At 45.5% G+C, this 22,037-nt stretch overlaps 1 protein-coding gene across 4 annotated transcripts in view; it reads left to right on the forward strand.

Annotated features, from left to right (window-relative positions):
• The window catches only part of SYT7 (synaptotagmin 7), an 856,873-nt gene that overhangs the window by 471,871 nt on the left and 362,965 nt on the right, over positions 1-22,037 (forward strand). For all 4 annotated transcript variants that reach the window (XM_086955594.1, XM_086955595.1, XM_086955596.1 and 1 more), the window contains exon 3: positions 5,319-5,401. In XM_086955594.1, the coding sequence (XP_086811720.1) occupies positions 5,319-5,401 (83 nt within the window). The remainder of the gene's footprint in view (positions 1-5,318; positions 5,402-22,037) is intronic.

The raw sequence follows: 22,037 nt of genomic DNA on the forward strand, positions 1-22,037 counted from the left end.
GTTTTAAGACATGTGCAAAGTCTTTCGAGGGGGCCCTGATAGAGCCTGCTCTGTTCGACTCAGTCTTGCTCTGAAGACTTTGAATAATTATTAAACAGACTTGTTTTAAATACTGTCTTTCTTTAATTTATTTTTAATTTGGGTGATGTTTGAGATTATCTTACAGACATTTTTAGGAGATTGTGTTTGTGCTCCATGCAACATCCATAAAAAAGTTTCTTTTAGATCAAAACAGGACCTAACATATGAGTGTGTTGCACATAGTGTGGTTTATAGTTGAGATTGTGAGTTAGTTGCAGAGATGCTGGGGTTTATATTTGAGTGTATGAGTTAGTTGCACAGAGCTGGGTGTACAGCTGAGTACATTGCACATAGCTAGGTTTATAGTTGAGTGTGTGAGTTAGTTGTACAGAGCTGTGCTAACTAGTTGTGCAAAGCTGATGTTTATAGTTGTGTGTGGGACTGATGAATTGCAAGGAGCTGGAATTTAAAGCGAAGTGTGTAAACACATTGCAGAAATCTGGTGCTTAGAGCTGATTGTGGGAAAGGATTTCGCAGTGCTGCGGTTTATAGCCAAATTATTTAATGTATTCGACAGTTATGGGGTGCAGAGCTGTGTGTGTTGCACATAGCTGAGTTTATAGTTGATGTTGTGAGTTAGTTTAGTTGAACAGAGTTGGGTGTACAGTTGAGTGTGTTGTACAGAGCTGGGGCTTTATAGTTGAGTGTGTTAACTAGTTGTGCTTATCTGATGTTTATAGTTGTGTGTGTGAATGATGAATTGCACCAAGATGAATGTACAGATTAGTGTTTTGCACATAGCTTGGTTTATAGTTGAGTGTGTGAGTTCACAATGATGGTGTTTATAGCCAAGCACATGACTGTGTTCCTCAGAGCTGGCCTGTACTGCTGAACGTGTAAATGTATTACACAGAGCTGAGTGTCCCGTATTGTAAGAGCGAGGAACTACGCTGTGGTTTATAGTAGTATGCAAAGGTACAGTACTGAGGTTTATACTAGTGTGAATGTATTGTACCTTAATGTGGTTTGTAACTAACTAAATGTGTTACAAAGAGCTGGGATTTATAACGGTGTGTAAATGCATTGCATAGACCAGGAGTTTGTAACGGCATGGTTGAATGTATTACAAAGAGCTGTGGATTACTTTCTAGCAGTGTGTAAATGAATTGCATAGACCAGGAGTTTGTAACGGCATGGTTGAATGTATTACAAAGAGCTGTGGATTACTTTCTAGCAGTGTGTAAATGCATCACACAGACCAGGAGTTTGTAACGGCATGGTTGAATGTATTACAAAGAGCTGTGGATTACTTTCTAGCAGTGTGTAAATGTATTGCACAGACCAGGAGTTTGTAACGGCATGGTTGAATGTATTACAAAGAGCTGTGGATTAATTTCTAGCAGTGTGTAAATGCATTGCACAGACCAGGAGTGTGTAACGGCATGGTTGAATGTATTACAAAGAGCTGTGGATTACTTTCTAGCAGTGTGTAAATGCATTGCACAGACCAGGAGTTTGTAACGGCATGGTTGAATGTATTACAAAGAGCTGTGGATTACTTTCTAGCAGTGTGTAAATGTATTGCACAGACCAGGAGTTTGTAACGGCATGGTTGAATGTATTACAAAGAGCTGTGGATTACTTTCTAGCAGTGTGTAAATGTATTGCAAAGACCAGGAGTTTGTAAAGGCATGGTTGAATGTATTACAAAGAGCTGTGGATTACTTTCTAGCAGTGTGTAAATGCATCACACAGACCAGGAGTTTGTAACGGCATGGTTGAATGTATTACAAAGAGCTGTGGATTACTTTCTAGCAGTGTGTAAATGCATTGCACAGACCAGGAGTTTGTAACGGCATGGTTGAATGTATTACAAAGAGCTGTGGATTACTTTCTAGCAGTGTGTAAATGCATTGCACAGACCAGGAGTTTGTAACGGCATGGTTGAATGTATTACAAAGAGCTGTGGATTACTTTCTAGCAGTGTGTAAATGCATTGCACAGACCAGGAGTTTGTAACGGCATGGTTGAATGTATTACAAAGAGCTGTGGATTACTTTCTAGCAGTGTGTAAATGCATTGCACAGACCAGGAGTTTGTACCGGCATGGTTGAATGTATTACAAAGAGCTGTGGATTACTTTCTAGCAGTGTGTAAATGCATTGCACAGACCAGGAGTTTGTACCGGCATGTTTGAATGTATTACAAAGAGCTGTGGATTACTTTCTAGCAGATTGTAAATGCATTGCACAGACCAGGAGTTTGTAACGGCATGGTTGAATGTATTACAAAGAGCTGTGGATTACCTTCTAGCAGATTGTAAATGGATTGCACAGACCAGGAGTTTGTAACGGCATGGTTGAATGTATTACAAAGAGCTGTGGATTACTTTCTAGCAGTGTGTAAATGTATTGCACAGACCAGGAGTTTGTAACGGCATGGTTGAATGTATTACAAAGAGCTGTGGATTACTTTCTAGCAGATTGTAAATGTATTGCACAAACCAGGAGTTTGTAACGGCATGTTTGAATGTATTACAAAGAGCTGTGGATTACTTTCTAGCAGTGTGTAAATGTATTGCACGGACTAGGAGTTTGTAACGGCATAGTTGAATGTATTACAAAGAGCTGTGGATTACTTTCTAGCAGTGTTTAAATGTATTGCACAGACCAGGAGTTTGTAACAGCATGTTTGAATGTATTACAAAGAGCTGTGGATTACTTTCTAGCAGTGTATAAATGTATTTTACAGACCAGGAGTTTGTAACGGCATGGTTGAATGTATTACAAAGAGCTGTGGATTACTTTCTAGCAGTGTGTAAATGTATTGCACGGAGCGGGATTTTATAACAGTGTTTGTATGTACTACAAAGAGCGGAGGTTTATAACAGTTTGTACACGTATTGCTCAGAATAAATAGTGTTTATAACCGTTAGTAAATGCACTGCACAGACTGGAGTTTATAGCCACTTGTGAATGTAATACACGCTGTCTGAGTTTACAGCTGAACGTGCTAAGTTCCCGCTGCTGCTGGTGTTTATAAATAAGTGGGAAGTAACTAGCCAGTACTTGGTTTATAGCTCAGTGTCGGAGTTTACTGCCTTGTGCTTAGATTCATAGCCGAGTTTACGTATTCTGCGCGGCGCTTAGCTAATGTCCAGTGCTGAGGTTAACTTTTCTGGTTAGCATAGCCAGTGCCACAGAAATGATGCTATTGTGGCATTTACCACACATTTATGGATTTGCCACATAATCCATTATCTGCTACATAACTGATAGATGTTCACACAAAGAAATTGTTTCTAGGATAAACGGATCAAATTTTACAAAACATTTTGCTGTGCAGTAAAAGGCTCTTCGCAAAGGTTAAATAGTCACCATTCAGCAATACTATCAAAACATATGCTGCATTATGCTGTATAGGTTGCATATTTTGCGGCATAATTTAGTTAATCCTCCTGCATAATGTTGCCCTCTTCTATTGCATAATCCCAGTGGCCCTGAACATGTGAGTTTACAGCTTTGTCTGTGTAGGTGACCAGGGTCTTTATGACTTGAGGAGTATAATTATAGAGTGCACTTACTGCTCTGTGATGTGGTAAGTATAGTCTGGTGTGTAAATCTAGGTGTGTGTGTTTATTGTATGTATGTGTTGTGTCCTTAATTGTGCGTGTGTGTGTTTGTGACCGAGAGTGTGAATCCAAGTGTGGGTGTTGTACTGTTTAGTTTCTACCCAGGGCTTTTCCCACAGTGTGACACCGGCATGTGTGTTTTTTTATCTATGTGTTGTTGTGTGTGTCTTTCTCTGTTTCACCTATTTGCTGTATAACACATTGCATTTTGAACTGACCACTTCTTTCGGGCACACATTGAGTGCCGTCCACATCATCTGCATGTGTATAGGTGGAGATAGTCTACTAGCATTTCCAGGATCCTTCCTACAGCTGTATGAGAATTAATTTGCCAATCAGACCAAGCCACCAAAGATGAGCCAATGTTACATTCATTCGAACCCGTTTGCCTCTGGGCTATTGAGGGCAATGTGGCTGCCCCAGTAACTGCATACATCAAGACTGGCCTATGTCACAAAGCCTGCCAGCAACATTTCTACCCCAGTTCTTATCATCCGTGCATCCTAACCAAAATTTTGTGATCTTAACATTATGAATTGATTTTATTGTAGATGTTCAGTCGAGGCGGCTCTAATGCAGCACAAAAGAATCTGAGTCCGTCCTACAAAAGATACTATTCTCTATGGCTGGAATGACTAAAATTATGGGATCCCAATCCTATATGGAACACTTTAAAGGAAAAACATGCTATAATTTATAGCGCCAGGCCCACAGAGTTTAAAAGAAATTGAGTCTCCAACAAGTTTCAGTTGCATTAGCTGTTCCTCCTAAAAGCATTAAGTCTATCACAGGCATGCCATAAAAACTAGAAAGTTTAAGGCACTGTCTGCCTCACAGTAAGAAATGAGAGCGAGGTGACCAAACATTGCATCTTGATGGGGACTTCTTTTGTCTTAGTCGAAGGAAAAAGGGAATCCTACTGGATTGTACTTCATAGGTTCCCATGCAATTCGTCTCTGTATATGCATAATCATCCCCACTTCCAACAGAGTACCTGTCTCGTTGCTGCACACACTCGGATCCATTAATGCCGACGCACAGTGACTCCACGATGGAGGGAACATGTGCTCAGTTTTCCTTCAAAGCTCTCAGCCTGTCTGAGTCATGATAATCAACCCACTGACCAATGGCAATTTTCCTGTTAAACGCATTTGAAAGGATGAATCATTTCGACTGTGACAGGAGGAGGCTGATGGCAGGTCCATCCAAATGAGGGTTACAAACACTTTGCCAGCTGTGCAGTTTGTCCAACATCAGACATGCAGTCAGATGAGGTGAAACTTGTGCACCTGTTCCACGCACAGTGATCAGGGGAAGAAAACTGCAGGTTGAACATGGATACCTGAGAAAGTCAAAATGCACTTGCAAAGGAACAGGCAGTTGTTTAAACCTCCTTGCCTTCACGCCTCACTATCTCTGTATGTATGTATGTATGTGGCATTTTTGTAGCGCGAACCTAGCCAGAAGGCAGTGGAGCATTGTACACGGTCAAAGGCAACTAATAGGAGAGAAAACTGAGTTGTGGCCAGTTAATGCATTGTGATGTAGTGTTCTTTAAAGACATGATTCTTTAATTCTCTCCCACCCAACTCTAGGTTATCAGTCACTACAAACTACACCTTTTAAAAAATGTAATTCTTATGGTTCGTTCTTTTATCACTTGTAGGGTAAACGGTATAAGAACTCCCTGGAGACAGTGGGGACCCCGGATTCCAGCCGCGGGGGCCGAAGTGAAAAGAAAACCATCAAGTAAGTGTTGTGGAAGGAGGGGGGGGATTTTTCAAGGTGTGTGGATTAATGAGGGCTTCAAAGACTCAGGGATGAAAGATAATGCCTATTAGTACTTGTAGTCTTGGTTGCACAGATAAAGTTTGGACTTCATGCCCCACAAGGCATTCAACCACGTAGCATCTCGTGTTATTGTCATTCATTCTTCATTTAAATGTGGTGTGAGTTGAATGTTCTGGACTGTACAATACCCATCGGCCACTTCCTACCCTAGGCCTAGTGGGAGGGACATCTGCCATTGGTCACTCTCTCTTCATTGCAGCCATTCACCGTACATCTCAATGGAAGCTGGGTCTTTTTTAGGCTTCTGAGATTATGGCCTCCTTGTTGATCATCTGCTCCTGCCTGCTCAGAGGAACTTCTCAGAGGCCCTCTTGTTGTATTTTGCTCATGCCTGCAAATGGCCAAAGCAGAATGTAACTTGGGTTTTCTTTGGCTACGAAACCCATCTGCTCAGGGGAGTCTTCATGGTTCCCTGAGGGCCTCCCATTGTATCTTGCTCCTGCCTCCTTGTAGTTGGTGGGTGCATTTTTTAAATTTGTTCTTCATTGTCCACTGACCCAGCCTCCTAAGGAAAGCCTTCTTCCGGCTTCTGATGCCTCCCTTTTCTTCTTGGGAAGTGAGTGAGGTGTGCATCTTCTAAGTTCCACCTGCCAGAGTCATTCTCTGCCTATCAAGTTGAGGCATTCTAGGTCCTCCAAAGGATTGCTGTGGTCACAGGGACTGTGCTTCCCCTTTCCACAGGTTATGACAGACCCCTGAATGTGGCAGTGTGCACTAGCATTCTAATCATTAAAAAGCGAGTGGCTACCAAGATATAGCAAAACTAAGATGGGATGGAGAAAGAAGGGCTTATTGTGTCCAACGTTTAACTTTTACTATTGTTAACATCATCAGGTATAAGCGTGCAGTAGCCGATATGACTTTTTCTCTTGATGCAAGGCAGACAGGTAGTTGAAATATGATCCATAGCAAGAGGCTGAACTCCCAAGTGCTCAGATCATAGCAGACAGACCATCATTCCAGGACTTAGCCCACCAGGCCTTCCGGCAAAAGCCTTCAACCAGTAGCCCTTCAGCCAAAGCACTTCAGCAGCCATGACTTTTTCCTTTATGAAATTTTCCAAACTGCCCTCAGTGATCAGGCCTTCAGGCACCAAAAAAATCAAATATTAGGCCTTCCACTACCAGACCTCTTGGCATCTAAGCCATATGATACCATTCCATAAGTGACTAGCCATTTCACAACTAGTCCCCACTATCAATCAGTCATGCCACTAAATCTGCTTACACCTGACCTTCAGTCTACGTACAGAAAAGCAACTCTTCAAGGCCAACTTCGTCCAAGAAGTCTCTGGACCACATTAATCCAGCCAACAGCATTGGGATTGAGGGTCAGACATTTGTAAGATGGGAGAGTGCCTCCTATCCCGGAACAAGCTGAACGTAATATGGGACAGCACCTTATACCTCAGTACTAGCCCCATAAAAACTGGGTTCAAAGATTTGCTGCACCCGCAAGAGTCTCTTGTTACCCCAGGACCAGCATCATCAAGAACAGGACAGCAGCTCAAGCTGCAGTGTAATGAAATGTAATGTAATTTGTAATTGTAAAGCACGCTAATACCCCAACTGGGGTGTCCTGGCGCTGTAACACATACAGCTGTGGAACCCTCCCTGGCTTTTCCCTGTGAAATGCCCACTCCTGGGCACACCCAAGGTGTTGGGGCAGAGTTGCAGAGTGGGACCCATGATTAGAATAGGCACCGAGGTGAGAATTATCAGGTCCGAGGAAATTGAGCCCAAGACCCACCGAGGCGGGAATTGAGCCCTGGTCCCGGGCCAGACCTCTGAATCAGGATCTGCCGCTCTAACCATTGAGCCACACTTCTCCAGTGCTAGTCTCATTCCACCTGCCCCAGGACTGGCTTCAGCTAGGATGGAACTGCTCCCCTGTCCCCAAAGTGAGGGTTAGCCAGTAAAGGACAAAGCTTTGTGTTCTGCAACCAGATTGCCATGTCTCCCTTTTCATCCCTCATTAACAAGGTGCCTTGTTTTACTCTCTGATAGAAAGCCACGTTAGGGCCTAGTGAAGCACAGCTCAAACTCTGCCAAGTGTTCCTTTCAGAGACGAGTCTCGTCCTTGGTTTTTTAACGCAACTCTAGGAAAAGACATCAGCCTTTCGGACTGACATACTGAGTTAAATGTACAACCTACACTCTTGGTAAAAATACAGCAATGTATGTAATTCAACATGACAGCCTCCTAAAAGTGTTTCCACGAGGGTCAAAAAAGTAGTTAAAGGAGCCAAGCTACATGGAAGAAACTTTCAGCTGGACAATGCATGCAACAGTGGCCTGGCATCAAGGCAGAGAGGTGGCTGAGCTAATGCCCAGGCCAAGGCTCTTCGGGATCGAAAGGTACAGCTTGCAGGATGTTTTAAGTCTCATATTGGTGTATCCAGGCAGATCACTATCATTAGTTGAGAGAGAAGCACGTGTGACACAGAGATCAGTAATAAGAGAGTTCTTGCTGACATATAATCTATAATTCTTCCATAGATGTTATGTTAACCAGGAATTAATATTGTCATTTACAAATAGGGAATCACCTGTTAAAGGGTTCCTGAAATAGCTTACAGATTCAAACTATCTAGTCAGAGAATATATTGCAAAGGAACCTTTTTCGAATATCAGAGTGTTTGTGGTCCCATGTCAAACACAGTATGGCTGATGCTGACATTCTCTATGGGAAACACAGGATTAGAAAGAAGCCGAAAGGCCACAAGCATATCCTCTTCCCTCCATAACACCATCGCCCGTCAGCATGAGCGCCTTCCCTAGACCCAAGAGTAAAATTCCCCTGTCACTCCTCTATAAAGGGAGGTTCCCCGACTCAGCATTAAAGGGTCGTATAAGTGAGGAGCATGTAAAGAATTGTGACATGGGCTTCGTGGGCAACTTCCTACCCTTCAATCTCACCACTCAGCCATTGATTGGCAATGAGGGAAATGTGTGCGCTCCGCATCGTATGCAAGACAGACTCTTTTACCCCCTAACCTTTCTGCTCCAGACACCATTTGATTCCTCAGAAGATGGTAGAAGGGGTGCAATAACATGAATACCCAAGATGGCGACAGGCCTACCTTGATGCCATTGCATACTGAGTTTTATGGAGAGCTCTACCGCCCTAAAGGGTCTGTAGGTGCCAGTGATCCGTATGCGGTGAGATAACAATGCATGATATTTAGTATGCATTAGCAGAAGGGGAACAGGGATGTCTTAAGAGAGTTAGGTAACAAAAGATATCAAAGATTTTTCTCTGGTTACAAAGGAGGAGTAGTAGAAGGAGTACAGACTACCGACGTTGCTTTATTTAAGTGTTGAAATGTCAATAAAACCCTGTCTCACTGATTCAGAATTTAGAGCAATTGCCGAAGGATCTAGATGACAGCAACACTATGGGCCTCATTACAATGTCTGATGGACCGCCCCCGAAAAGCTGTTGGTGACTGTCTGCCCGACAGACATTCCATTGGTCCTCCTCTGTATTTCAATGCAGGCAGTCGGACCGCAGAGGTTGGGGGAAATACCACCACCTGTGACAGGGTGCAAGATCCCAACGGGGCAGCGGTCGGAATCGTATCCCTGCACAGGCACCCCCATAGGGATTATGATGTCTGTTTCTGACTGCCTTTTCATGGTGTTCTGGCCCCAATGAAAAGGCAGGCAAAAGGGTACTTTGGGAGCCCCAAGCAGGGTCCCCGCCCTACGTGTGCCATGGTAAAGTGGCACTAGGGGCATATTATTTAGTGTGTTTCTCCTGAAGCACATTAAATAATTGAGGAAATGTTACCAGATCTCATGTCCCAGCCCCCCCCCCCCCTTTCCCGGACTGCATCATCATCATCAAGGTCTCCTCAATCAGCAACAAATCAGAACACTATCATAACTATCTTGTTAAAACAAGCAATTTAGGTGACCAACGAGACAACAATGAATCTGGACATTTCAAGATACAAAGTAAAAAACAATGCAAAGAAAAAAAGGCCAAGAGCCCAGCCCTCTCCATCTGAATGACTCTAGGCTTCTAGCTGCACCCTCCTCGTGTTCTTCGGATAATAGGTAAATACAGAACGATTCAATGAGCGTCTCTTTGGGCCTTGATAAGGATCCTTTTTTACTCCACAAGTCTCAGTTGTTTCAATAGGAATCCCTCCCACCCCAATCTAGCCTGCTTTTGTATAGAGTATTAGTCCACTCCTTCCCTTGTACCCATCTAGTATTGGTGGCTACCATATTGCTATGTGCCGCACTCTATTGCTCCCCAGCTACATTTTAGCTACATAAATACCAGTCTATATGGTCTATACATCTCTGGTGGCTAGCAGGCAAGCTTGTGTCAAAACAGGAAGCATTTCACCTCAGCAGAATCAAGACAATGTGGGATCAACAAATGCCTCATGCATCAACCCACCTGGTGCTTCAGGTGGTACGGACGAAACAATCTCTCAAGGCACGTGAGCAGTTCACTGTAGATCTCACTGAAATGTTTCAAAGTACTTTCCAAAATAGGTCAGGGAAGAGAGCAGTCACAGCTGAAAGCAAGCAAAGTACTCATGTAATGGATTCCGGAGTCCTCTCTCCTTCTATCTGCAGTTGGAGTAGTTCCTTAGTCACTACCACTACACTAGCCTTGGGTCACTAGATCTGAAGATGGCTTGGCTAGCTGCAGTTAAAATGGATGACTGACTGGGACATTCTCTTCTCAAATGGCCCTGTTCCAGGTTCTTAAGGCTGCCGTTGCATAGGACCGTTTAGGATGTACCATCGAAACCTGTGGCCTCTGAAAAGTGTTTGAGTGGGCCGTGGAAGTGGAAGAGGTTGAGTGGGTAAACTTTCTTTGCTTTACAGCCATCCTATGACTGGAAATCTTTTACAACACATTTTTCAAAGCTGTACCACACTCCCTTTCTAAGACTTGTGCACCCCTGTCTGCCTGCATAATCTGTTCCTATCAGATGGAGTGTAAAGTTCAAATGTAGGCTCCATGTCAAAACATTTTTGGCTTTTAGTAGCATGAAGTCTTCCCATTACCAGTCATTACCATTCCCCCTGAACCTGCATTTCACAAAACCTTTTTACACAATTCCAAATGGACATCCTCTCCCACTGCCGCCGCAACACACCAGCCAGTTTTCTGAGAAAGCCTAAACGAAAACAGAGGACCTTTATGGAACCATCTTAGTTGCAACAGAAGGCACTAAGAGTTTGGTAGACCCCAACAGCAAATCTCTCTAGTTCACTTTTCATTTCTAATTCATTCCCTCCAATAACAGGAGCATTGAGATTGCTCAGTCTGCAGCCAGCAGGAGATCTTGCAAAGTACCAAGCTCAAAGCAGGCTTAGGACTAATGCACCATTTCCCCTTAATATAGGGTTCTAGAGGTGTTGTTTTATGGAAGAGGAAAGAAACAACATCTCCACCACAGACCAAGCACTTACAGCAGCTCTCTCATGCTTCGTTTAATGGAATCGGCCCCCAAGCATAAAGGGATCTGCTTTTTAGCTGTGTACTGCCTGCTCTTGGTATACGACTGGTGCTGCTCATTGAGGTATAGTTACTCTAAATCCAAGGTTATCCACTGATCCATGATCCAATCAGTCCACCATGCATGGAGGGAGCTTCTCTGCCGTTCCTGAATGGAAAGGAAGCCCGCCATTGAGTGGATGATAATCGTGGAGTGGTGTTTCTAACAGCAAACCCATCCACTGGCTTAAGGTGGACAAGAATTTGAAAATGACCACAAGTAAGACATAGGTAAAAGAAACAAGAGTATGATATGAATGGGCCGCCACTGGGCCTTATGGTCAGGTGTACCAATCGTGTTGTACTGTCACAGCTGACTCCAGTGTTCCGTGCACATCCCAGAGGACAAAGATAAAATGAGGCCGCTAGTAAGGAGGCTGCCTTGGAAGAGCAAGCCAGATCAACCCATAATAGAGGGAAGGCCCAAAGCCATTCTGTTAAAAGGGACCTTAACAGAAGGAATCACACCTACGAGAGCTTCTCTTGGCTCTGGCTCATCGTCTTCTGATCCCTCACCATTGGAAGGATTATTGAATCACTGCTAGTGAGGAGGACACAATGTGTCCCTCTCTCGGCTTTCCACAAGGCTCTTTTCCTTCGAAACTGTTATAAATAGGGTCTCTAGTTGGCAATGGTATATACTTTTGTCCAAGTAGAGACCCTAGCTTCTAGTCAGGTTGAGGGAGTTACGCCCTTAGAAAACCCCTGCTCACCCTTTTAGAAGCTTGGAACGAGCAGACAAGCTTATCTCAGAGGCAGTGTGTAAAGCATTTTTGCACATATACAGTAATACATGAAAAACACTACAAATGGACACCACACCAGTTTAGAAAAAAATAAGTTATCTTTAAGCAAATCAAGACCAAAAAGACAAAAATCCACAAAACATATATTTAAATTCCACCAAAATAGGTTCTTCAAAAAAATCATGCTTATAGCAACAAATAACTCCACCTGGAGCTATTACGACATTGTGACAGATGAAAATCCCAAAGTACGGTGCAGACCACGAGGTGCACGGCATCTGGGCAGGAGTCACACAGACCCCAAAGAACAGTACCTTGGCAAACAATGAAAATAAAGACGGTGCATGGCATCAGGGAAGTGATGCTACGTTGGTGCTGGGTGGCGTTGGTTCCTTACAACCACAGGGGAGGTGAGGAGTCGGTTCCTTACTGCGATGCAGGGGAGGCGAGGCATGGGTTCCTTAATGTTGCCGGGGAGGTGATGTCAAGGTGGCCCGAGGCATTGGTTCCTTATGACGGTGCAGAGTCGATGAATTCATAAACTCACCCACATCAGGTATCGGCTCCCTGAGGATGCAGCACAGGCGTCGGGGAAGTTGGGGCTGTGGTGTGACTCGGGCGGTGCGTCATTAGCGTCACAAGCTGTGCCCTTGGCTCAGACAGCGGCCTTGGCAACTGCATTGCAGTCGATTCAGTGTGGCGTCACCAGGCGTCGGGGCTGCGATGCAAGTCAGGATGGTGTGTTGTGCACTTTATGAGCGGTGCCCACGGCTTTATTACAGGTTGCAGCGTCGCTTGCCTAGTGTCGGTGTTTCAATTCCCCTCTGTGGCAGCTGAAACAGCAGTTCCAGATGCAAGAGGACAGAAAATGAAATCTTTGTGTCCATGAGACTTCGAGACAGGAGGCAAGCTCTACACCAAGCCCTTGGACAAACAGGTCAGAAACAGGAGGCCAAAAAGTCTGGGGATAAACCCACTGAAAAAGCCAGGTCTAACTAATATTCTGAATCTCTGTAGAGTTCATGGAATTCTTTCCTACCAAACATATGGCTTCACCCCCTTGGAGAGCCCAACAACAAAGGTTGAACAGTACCCTGAAATTCTGGGACCCTTCTCTCTCATTGGAATTAATCAAAATAGCTTGACTGGAAGGCTCCTTCTTGGCTAGTCCACCATTCCACCAGTGATAGAGGAGATATCCTGGGTCACATATTTTGGGCCCCATCTCTTTATTTTCCATTTAACCCCTGCATGCACTTTGAAAGCTGAATCTTGAATCTGCAAACTCTCCAGCAAGTGTATTTCTCGGTGTGACCAACAACAGATTGCCAACGACAAAGATAGGTACTTTGCAGAAGTCTGTAGTTCTTCGCACAGGTCCTAGTGTAGCCAAGAGGTGCGATGGGTGCGAAAGATATTTTACGGCATTCCCCAAGCAGTACGATAACATAAGTGTTTAGAAGAACTCTAAGCAGTCCCCGGCTTGCCATGCCTTGGTAACTTTGAAGCACTACTTACATCACAAGGCCCTCGTAGTAGACGACTGAGAACCAAGACCACAACTCGTATATCTTTGTGGCCCCGGTCCATACCTATAACGTTGTAAAGGATGTGGAGTGTGATGCAGAAGCTCATGCCACTGACAGCTCCAGTGTGTCTTGGGGCAGACCCCTTCTTTTTATCTAAGGGCTAGTTCCTTCTGCGATTGGGCACCAGCTCTTATAGGTGGGCTAGTGAATCTGTGAAGGGACAGCACCCCTAATCTAAGGGCCCATGAGCTCGGTGAAAGGAGAGCACCCCCACCCTCCAGTCAAAGAGCTCTGTGTGCAGATGCTCCCATGTCCCAGCACCCCTAACCTCGCGTCAGGCACCAGAATGATCATCCATAGACAACCCTGAGGGTGCAAACACCGCAAAACATAACTCTGCCTCCAGTAACTAGTCAAAGTAGTACAGCTTCCCCCCTCTATTACATTTAGGGTGCATCTATAATCAATCCCCCAGTAAGCCAGCTTAGTATGCACACAGTAAGCCCCCAACAGCCACCCACACTAAGTGGGTTTAACATGCACGCAGGCAGGCAGGCACCTGCCCCCTCTAGTGAGTGAATTTAGTTTAGTATGCATATATAGTCAGGCCTCGGCCCCTCCCCCTCTTCACTGCCCGGGTTTCTTATCCATACGCAGCCAGTACGTGCGTTTAGCATGCATACCTACCCAGGTCACGGTAGTCGCCTTCAGTAAAGGCGAAATGTGAATGCTCGTGTCCCGGCAGCTCTCTCTGTCCCCAGCGGGCGGCGCTCCTACGCATACACAATGAGGGAGTCCCCTGTGGGCCGACCCCCTGCTGTTTAGTATGCGTTCATCAGGCCTCTATAACATCCATCTCCATTAGATGACTTTAATATACATACTGCCAGGTCCGAGCAGCCCCCTCCGGCGAGGGACCGCGGCGAGCAGAATGCAGGCGGTCCCCCAGCAGCTGACTGCGGGGAGGACATTCAATGTGTATCCATCGCCCGGCGCACGGGGATGGGGCGCTATTACAGGTGTGTTAGAAGGGTTAGCAGTACCAACATAACTAACACCTGAATCCAGAGATCACTCAGTCAATTTCCTATTCGAATGTAGTAAAATCAAAAGTTATTTTACAATTAAAATGAGGTAAAAACGAAAAAAATGGAATTAATCACCGCAAATGCATATTATGTCAAAGTAACACATTCGACATTGCTTCTCCATTCTGCACAGACAGTCAATGCAGCTCCTGTGCAGAGGCGTGCCCCCCTCCAGTAACAGCACAAATCCCAGCTCTAGGGGGCGTCAGTCAGGGTGGAGGGGTTAGATGGGGAAATGGTTTTAGATAGAAAACCAACCCTAGTGTTCATCACTGAAACTTGGGCCAAAGATTCATCTGGTCCTGATCTAATCGAAGCGGTCCCTGAAGGGTACTGCCTGACTAGACTGGACAGACAAGGTCGAGTGGGAGGTGGTATAGCGATTCTTTATAAAGACCACCTTCAATGTCACACTATACCTATTTCTGATTTCCCGGACTGTTTCCAAGCCCTTTATTTCACCATAAAGGAAGCACAGTGCCCTTTTTTCCATGGAATCCTAATATATCGACCGCCAGGCCCACGGACTGATTTTACTTTTAAATTTCTTCAGGCCTTGGAACCATATTTTGGTCGAGAAAATCTCTCCATCCTAGGTGATTTTAACTATCACTTAGAACGACAGGATGCCTCTGACACCTCAGGACTCATTGAGGCTATGGCTTCCTGTGGGCTTATGCAGCGAGTCAGTGGGGCGACTCATCGGGCAGGTCATACGTTAGATGGCATCTTTTCGAATGACCATCGTATTATCACTAAGGATCCGGTGCATTTATCCTGGTCCGACCATCTCGCAGTTCCATTCCATCTGGAATTCCTCATGAGGGATGGAAGTAAAAAAGGGAATCATGCAATGGTTACGGCTAGAAACCTTAGGGACATCAGCAGCCATTCCTTTGCGCCTTGGGCTGCTAGCTTTTCAATCACGGGTATGGACAATGTACATACCGCAGTTGATCATTTTGAACAGGTTGTGACCGAAGCTATGAATGAGCTAGCTCCCATACAGACCCGACGTCGAGCAAGGAAGAGACCCTCTGCTCCGTGGTTTTCCGACTCCCTCAGGCTCCTCAGGCAAGAAGTGAGGAGGAAGGAGAGGCTCTGGCATTCTAGCTGGGACTTTAAGAATAAAGAAGCCCACAAACTCCTTGTCAGGAAATACAAGGCTGAGATTGTGCAGGCTAAACAAGATTACTTTGTAACCCTGACCACCTCGCTCTCCTCCCCGAAGGAGCTTTTCAAAATTGTCGACGCGTTAGTCAATTTACAAACCCCTGACCCTGTTATCCCTTCGCAGGACTTATGTGATAGGATTGCCCTATTCTTCCATACAAAAATTTTGGAAATCCATCTTGCTCTCGAGAAACAAAGAGCTGGCATCAGTGTTTCTAATGCCCTGCCTCAGTCGAATCCGCCCATCTTTGATGCTCCTCCTCTAAGCACTCTGGACTCCTTTCCACCACTAGAACCGCAGGATCTTGAAGTCCTGCTTAATAAGATCAAATCCGGTTCCCCTTTGGATACTTGCCCTCTGAAAATCATCAAGCAGTGCAAGGAGTCCTTCTTACCACCACTGCTAGAAATTATGAATCTAGCAATAAGAGATGGTGTCTTCCCCTTGGAATGGAAGAAAGCAGTAGTAAAACCTCTGCTAAAGAAGGCCTCCCTTGATCCGGAAGTCCTGAAAAACTTCCGGCCAATTTCGCTGCTTCCCGCCCCTGCGAAGATGCTTGAGGCTCATCTAAATAAGCATCTCGCCGCTTTTGTAGAAAGCTCGGGCTGTCTTGACTCTTCTCAGCATGGATTCAGGAGGGAACATAGCACCGAGTCGGCCCTCACTGTCGTGCTCGATAACATCCGCACGACAGTGGACAGAGGCCAGACTACCCTCCTGGTCCTGTTAGACCTAACTGCGGCCTTTGATACCCTCTCTCCCTCAGTTCTTTCATCTCGTCTGGGGGATGTGGGGGTGAAGGGCGCAGCTCTAGATCTCCTGACTTCCTTCCTGACTGGGAGGGAACAAAGAGTCAAGATGGGTGAGTTTCTATCTCCATCCCGGCCTGTGCTATGTGGGGTCCCACAAGGGTCGGCTCTTAGCCCGACCCTATTCAACATCTATGTGACCCCACTGGCCAGACTAATAAGAACTTTCGGGATGGAGGTAGTATCCTATGCTGACGACACCCAAATACTCGTCTCTCTCTCCCATTCAGATGTGCAGACCGTCTCCAAATTTAGATCTTGTATGGAGGCGGTTGGTCACTGGATGATTCAGAACTCCCTCAAACTGAATGGGGAGAAGACTGAGGTGATGGTGTTTGGTGGGAACGAAAATATCTGGTCCTCCAGTTGGTGGCCTGACTCGCTAGGTGTGTGCCCTTCCCCCACTACATCTGCAAAAAATCTTGGGGTGATGATAGATCCTGCCCTGGATATGGGTAGACAGGTGAGTAGGACCATCTCCACCTGTTGGGGCCTTATCCACACCCTGCGAAGGATCAGGAAATATCTTTCTGTGCAGTCCAGAAAGCAAATAGCGGTCGCGCTCATCGGCTCACGCCTGGACTACTGCAATGCGCTGTATGCGGGGCTAAATAAGACCCTCCTGCAGCGCTTGCAGGTTGTCCAGAATGCCGCGGCCAGATTTGTTCTGGATGTTCCTAGACGCTCCTCGGCCACTTTGGCCAGAAAATCGCTGCACTGGCTTCCTGTGGAGTACCGAGTACGGTTTAAGGTCCTGTGCATGACATACAGAGCCATCGCAAGGAACAGTGACTCTGGAGTGGGTTCAATCATCTCCCACTACATCCCCGGAAGGAATCTGCGTTCCTCCGGGAAATTGCTTCTCTCAGCCCCTCGCGTGCGAAAGGCTAAATGGGGTGGTAGGGCCTTCTCCACTTTAGCTCCTAAGTGGTGGAATGATCTTCCTTTGGATCTTAGGTCCCTGCCCTCCCTGCAGACCTTTCGCGGCGCTTTAAAAACCCGCCTCTTCCTACAGGCCTATGTGTAAGGATGATTGATTCAGACTTTTTGATGTCATTGATAGGCGCCTTGATACCTTCGGGTTATTGTCCTGCGCAATATAAATTTTTATCAAGATGAGGGTTAGTCACCTTGTGCAGGCAGACACAGTGCACAGCTTCCATACTTCACAGAGTTCTTGTGGGGTTGTCTCTGGCTTGGGTCTCCATTACAGACCGAGCCTCTCTCCCCAGCCCCCAGACCGAACCCTATAAGAATTGCACATTTAGGTCTTGGTGCTGACACCAAGCGCTCTGACTTCCACTTCCATTAGCGAGCTCCTGTTCCACGTACCTGCTCACAATAAGTGTAAGGTGCCTTCGTCACTCACTTCCAGCAAAGAAGCTTCATCAAGTCATCACCAGGCCAGTTATGAATGGCTAACAGGTCTGCTTCACAAGAATATTCTTCTGAGTGCTGTTTTGTAGAAACGCACAGAGCTTGTTTGGGGCAGTCCAATTCTCACCTATAGCTGGGAAATCTAACCCGTTTCTGAGTTCTGCACCCTGCCTGTCTACCCTCCCGTGTTCAGACTCCCATCCGTGTTCTCTCTTTTAGAAGGGAGAGCACTCAAGACCTGGCTTTCTCACTAATCGGCCCACCCTCAGCACCTGGATACCGCCCACACCCCACGGGTGATGTCGCGCTCTACAAATCCGAATTGACTGAACTTTTGGGAGCCTCACGGGTCTTGACTTGGTGACTAACCAGCACACAGCCAACCTCCCGCCACTTCCTTCTGGTAAGGTTGGAGGGCCCGTGCCCAACGGTGTCACATCTGACTCTGCTATCTGAAACACAATCCAATATAGCTCCTAGCAGAGGTTGCGGGGACACCCTTTCCCTAAGTCCACCACCTACAATTTAATGTCACACCGGTAACTGTGAAAAATTAGTCTCGCCTTCCGTAGGCCATTTGCATCTATTCCCACCCATGGAAAACCAAAGGTGTCTCATCCACAGCAGTTTGGAGGCCGCTGATCTTGGGTTTCCATCAAAGAACAGACCCGTAACGGTAGTTCTTGGTCTCTGAGCCTCACAGCTCTCCATGGCCCGAAGCTTCCCTCTTGTAGTAGGTCTGCATAATCCTCCCTTATCTCATCTGCCTCACATGGAGGTGCTGTTGGCCTCTTCCAAGAATAAGGCAACATACTCTTGTCTGGTCCTGCAAAGGAAAGCTAGCCCAGGCCTTCTGTAGCTTCTTCATGGAAAGAACAGGCAGGCTGCCCATGGGCGGCTGGGAAACCAAGCCCAGCACTGTTACTTGCATTTAGTAGCAATCATATAAAGAGTCTTAAAATTCCCCCTCTTGTTTTTTAAGAAAACACATGCAGTGATAAACCCATTAATGATTTCTTAATATACTGAGTGAACATATCTGCAGTATCTGGTAGAAAAAATAAGTGGAACCAGGTAAAAAAGTCAGATCTCCTACAACATGCAAAGCCAGATGCTAGAAGCTCCCCCTCCTCTTAAGTGGGCTTATTATGTACACAGGACCAGGTTCCAATCGCCTGTTTCACTGACTGTTTTAATAATGTCCATATAGTCAGGTCCTAGCATCCCCCTTCGGTGTGAAAATGTGGTACATACACATAGCCAGGCCCCAAAGCACTCCTGCAGTGAGTGAGTTTAGTATGGTCACATAACCATGTCCCAGCCACCCCTCCAGTAAGTGAGGTTGGTGTTGAAACATGGCCACGCCCCAGAACCCCTCCAGTAAGTGAGTTCATTTTGTACACCTGTCCCAGTTCCAGGAACCGCCTCCAGGGAGTTAGTTTAGTATATACACTTAGGCAGGCCTCAGAAGCCCTCTTATATTGAGTGAGCTTAGTGTTAACACATAGCTATGTCCCCAACACTCTCCCCTCAAGGGAGTGTTTATTATTTGCACACAGCCAGACTCCAAAACCCCTTTTCATTGAGTGAACTTGGTATGTACACACAGTCAGGCCCCAGGGCCGCGCTTCCATTGAGTCGGTTTAGTGTCCACCCATAGGCAGGCCGGCACCCCCATCCAATGAGTGTGTTTGCATTGTATGCACAGCCAGGCCACAGCAACCCCTTTGAGTGGGTGAGTGTTGCATGTATTTAAACATAGACAGATCCTAGCAACGTTTCATCCAGGGACTCTAGTATGCACTATGCACGCTTAGGCGCAAGCAAGTCCCCCTAAAGTGAGTCAGTTTACTATGCACGCTTGAACCTCGGGGTTCTCCTCTCCTTAAGTGAAGCTAATTCATGCAGCCACCAACCGCCTCCAGCTGAGCTCTGAGTTCTGTAGGTCTTTACAATGCAGATGCTGCATTCTGCTGCAGGGGGGCTTCAGGGATGCCTGCAGATAGAAGCGGAGAATAAGGCCTTGGTCTGGGGGATGACTTTGGAAGTCTGTTTGGAGATGTTCCTTTTGACTTCAAAGACTGCTGATGTCCTCTCATCTTGCTTGATGCTGAGAGGTAGCTAATGTTGCCCAACTCCACTGTCCAAACTCTCCGATCTTGCTCTCGCCTGAGACAAAGCAGCTGGATTTGGCAAGAAAGCCCCTTCTGTGCATGATATCCATAGAGCTGGGACTGCATGCTGTCGCCCTTCTTAAAATTCCCTGAATCAACTAACCGCGGGAAGAAGGAAATTGTGTGTCTGTGCAAGCCCACAACTTCTCTAGCAATCTAAGGCAACCTCCTTCAAGTCAAGGTAGATTATTTCAAGCTAACTGTAATATAAGGTCATGTGGTAGAAGCGAAAGTGGTGTTTACGCTTCACACTACAGTTGTGTCTTCACACCAAGGATGAGGCATTCAAACTAAGGTTGATTTCTTCAAGATAAAATGATATATGATAATATAAGGCCCTCATAAGCCTTTCTTTTTTACAAAAAATCTGTCACTGTGTAAGGTTAATTTATAGAACCTGAAATCAGGTGAAATATGCTAAGTGAAGGTCCTACTGCTAAGATCAGTTCCTACAAGCTAACATCTGGTCTTGCAAGCCAATGCTTCTATATTCAATTTAGAAAACTTCTTAAAACAGAGCTCTTCTGAGTCTGTCTTTTTTATTGGTCTGTACTGACTGCTGTGTTTCCTACAGCACTGAGATACCCTTTCCGGGGTGATTTGTGCGCTTTATAAAGTAGACCAATAAATTCTCTCTTTTACAATTGACAGGTATACCCTTTAGGCTAAGATTGGTTCTTATATGTTAGACCAGGCCCTACATGCTGCACTTCAGTCCCCTCAGCTAAGCTCTAAGTCAACAAGCTAGCATCAGGTTATAGAATATTTGGTCAATTTCTACAAGCTAACCTTTGGTTCTTCAAGATAAGGTCAAGTGTTTCAAGCTTGGGAAGGTACCAAAAGGCTAAGGACAGCTCCCACTAGTTCGTGGCAGGTTTTACAAGTTAAAGTCAGGACGTAAGGCTACCATCACATTCTACAGTGTTTTCATGGAAATGCTTGGTTCTACAAACTGAGCTAGTTTCCCACAAAGTTATGTCAGGTTCTCCAAGCTAACTTCAAGTCCTGCAAGCTATGGCTCAGACTATATAAGCTGAGCTGAGGTCTGCCTACTGAAGTCACGTTATGAAAGAAAAATGAGGCCCTACAACCTAAGGTTATGTGCAACGGGGTGAGCTAATGTTATGATTCTATGAGTTAGTTCACCTTCGACAAGCTAAGTTCATATCAACAACCTGAGACAAGTGCCTAAAACGTGAGGCCAGGTCTAGAGCTCTAAATGTGATGTGATGCCTTATAACCTAAAATTGACTTTTGAACTTTTGAGTCAGGTTCTGTAAACAAGGTCAGGTTCTGTAACCTTTTTTCCCATCCTACAAGCTAAGCTTGGGTCCACTCTGAAAATAGTTCCTTGTCGTATTGTTTCGACTAAGCACAAATACCACAGCTTTTTGAAATATTTTGGCCACACTCATAAGTGATGATGGCAGGAAAAACATAACTCATGTAGGGAAAATCACTATATAAACAGACGATGTGTACTTGGGACCTTGAAGCAATGCAGAGCTTGCAACTCAGCCACGTTGAGGTATCAGTGGGTAATACTATCCTTGCAATCCCTCTTCTTCCTTGCTGGCCTCAGCCTATCAAATGGGTTGGTCCGATTGCTTCATTCCCAGAGAAGAAGTTGGAATTTGTAGTTAAGGCTCTACATTTTTCCAGTTTTCTTGGAGGTTCTTTTCCATGGAGAAATCCCCAAAGATATCATAAAGACAATGCACAAATAACCAGAACTGGTGCACCCTTACAGACAACAGTTAGTTTTAGCAACTCACGTTTAAGAAGTAAGGAATGACAATAAACCATTGCACCTTCAATTCATTTTCAAGGATCTCTCTTTGTTCCCTTTTAACTCAATTATTTTCCTTCTACCAGCACAGAGTCCTCTGCTTCTGCATTAGCACCTACTCCCCATCCTCATTCCTTTCACTGGCAGCTTGCGGATATTAACTCACTTCCTCCACAGCAGATTTCATATGTTCCACGCCCACTACATGTCTCCATAAGAGTAGGGGACCATTTACTGGCCTGTTGACTTTTTAGGGGCGCGGGAGGCGGGTTCCCTTCCTCCCCTCTCAGGAATTCAGTTTTTTTGTTGTATTTCCCTCTTT

Source organism: Lissotriton vulgaris, chromosome 2_1 (assembly GCF_964263255.1).
Source record: "Lissotriton vulgaris chromosome 2_1, aLisVul1.2, whole genome shotgun sequence".
NCBI classification, from domain to species: Eukaryota; Metazoa; Chordata; class Amphibia; order Caudata; family Salamandridae; genus Lissotriton; species Lissotriton vulgaris.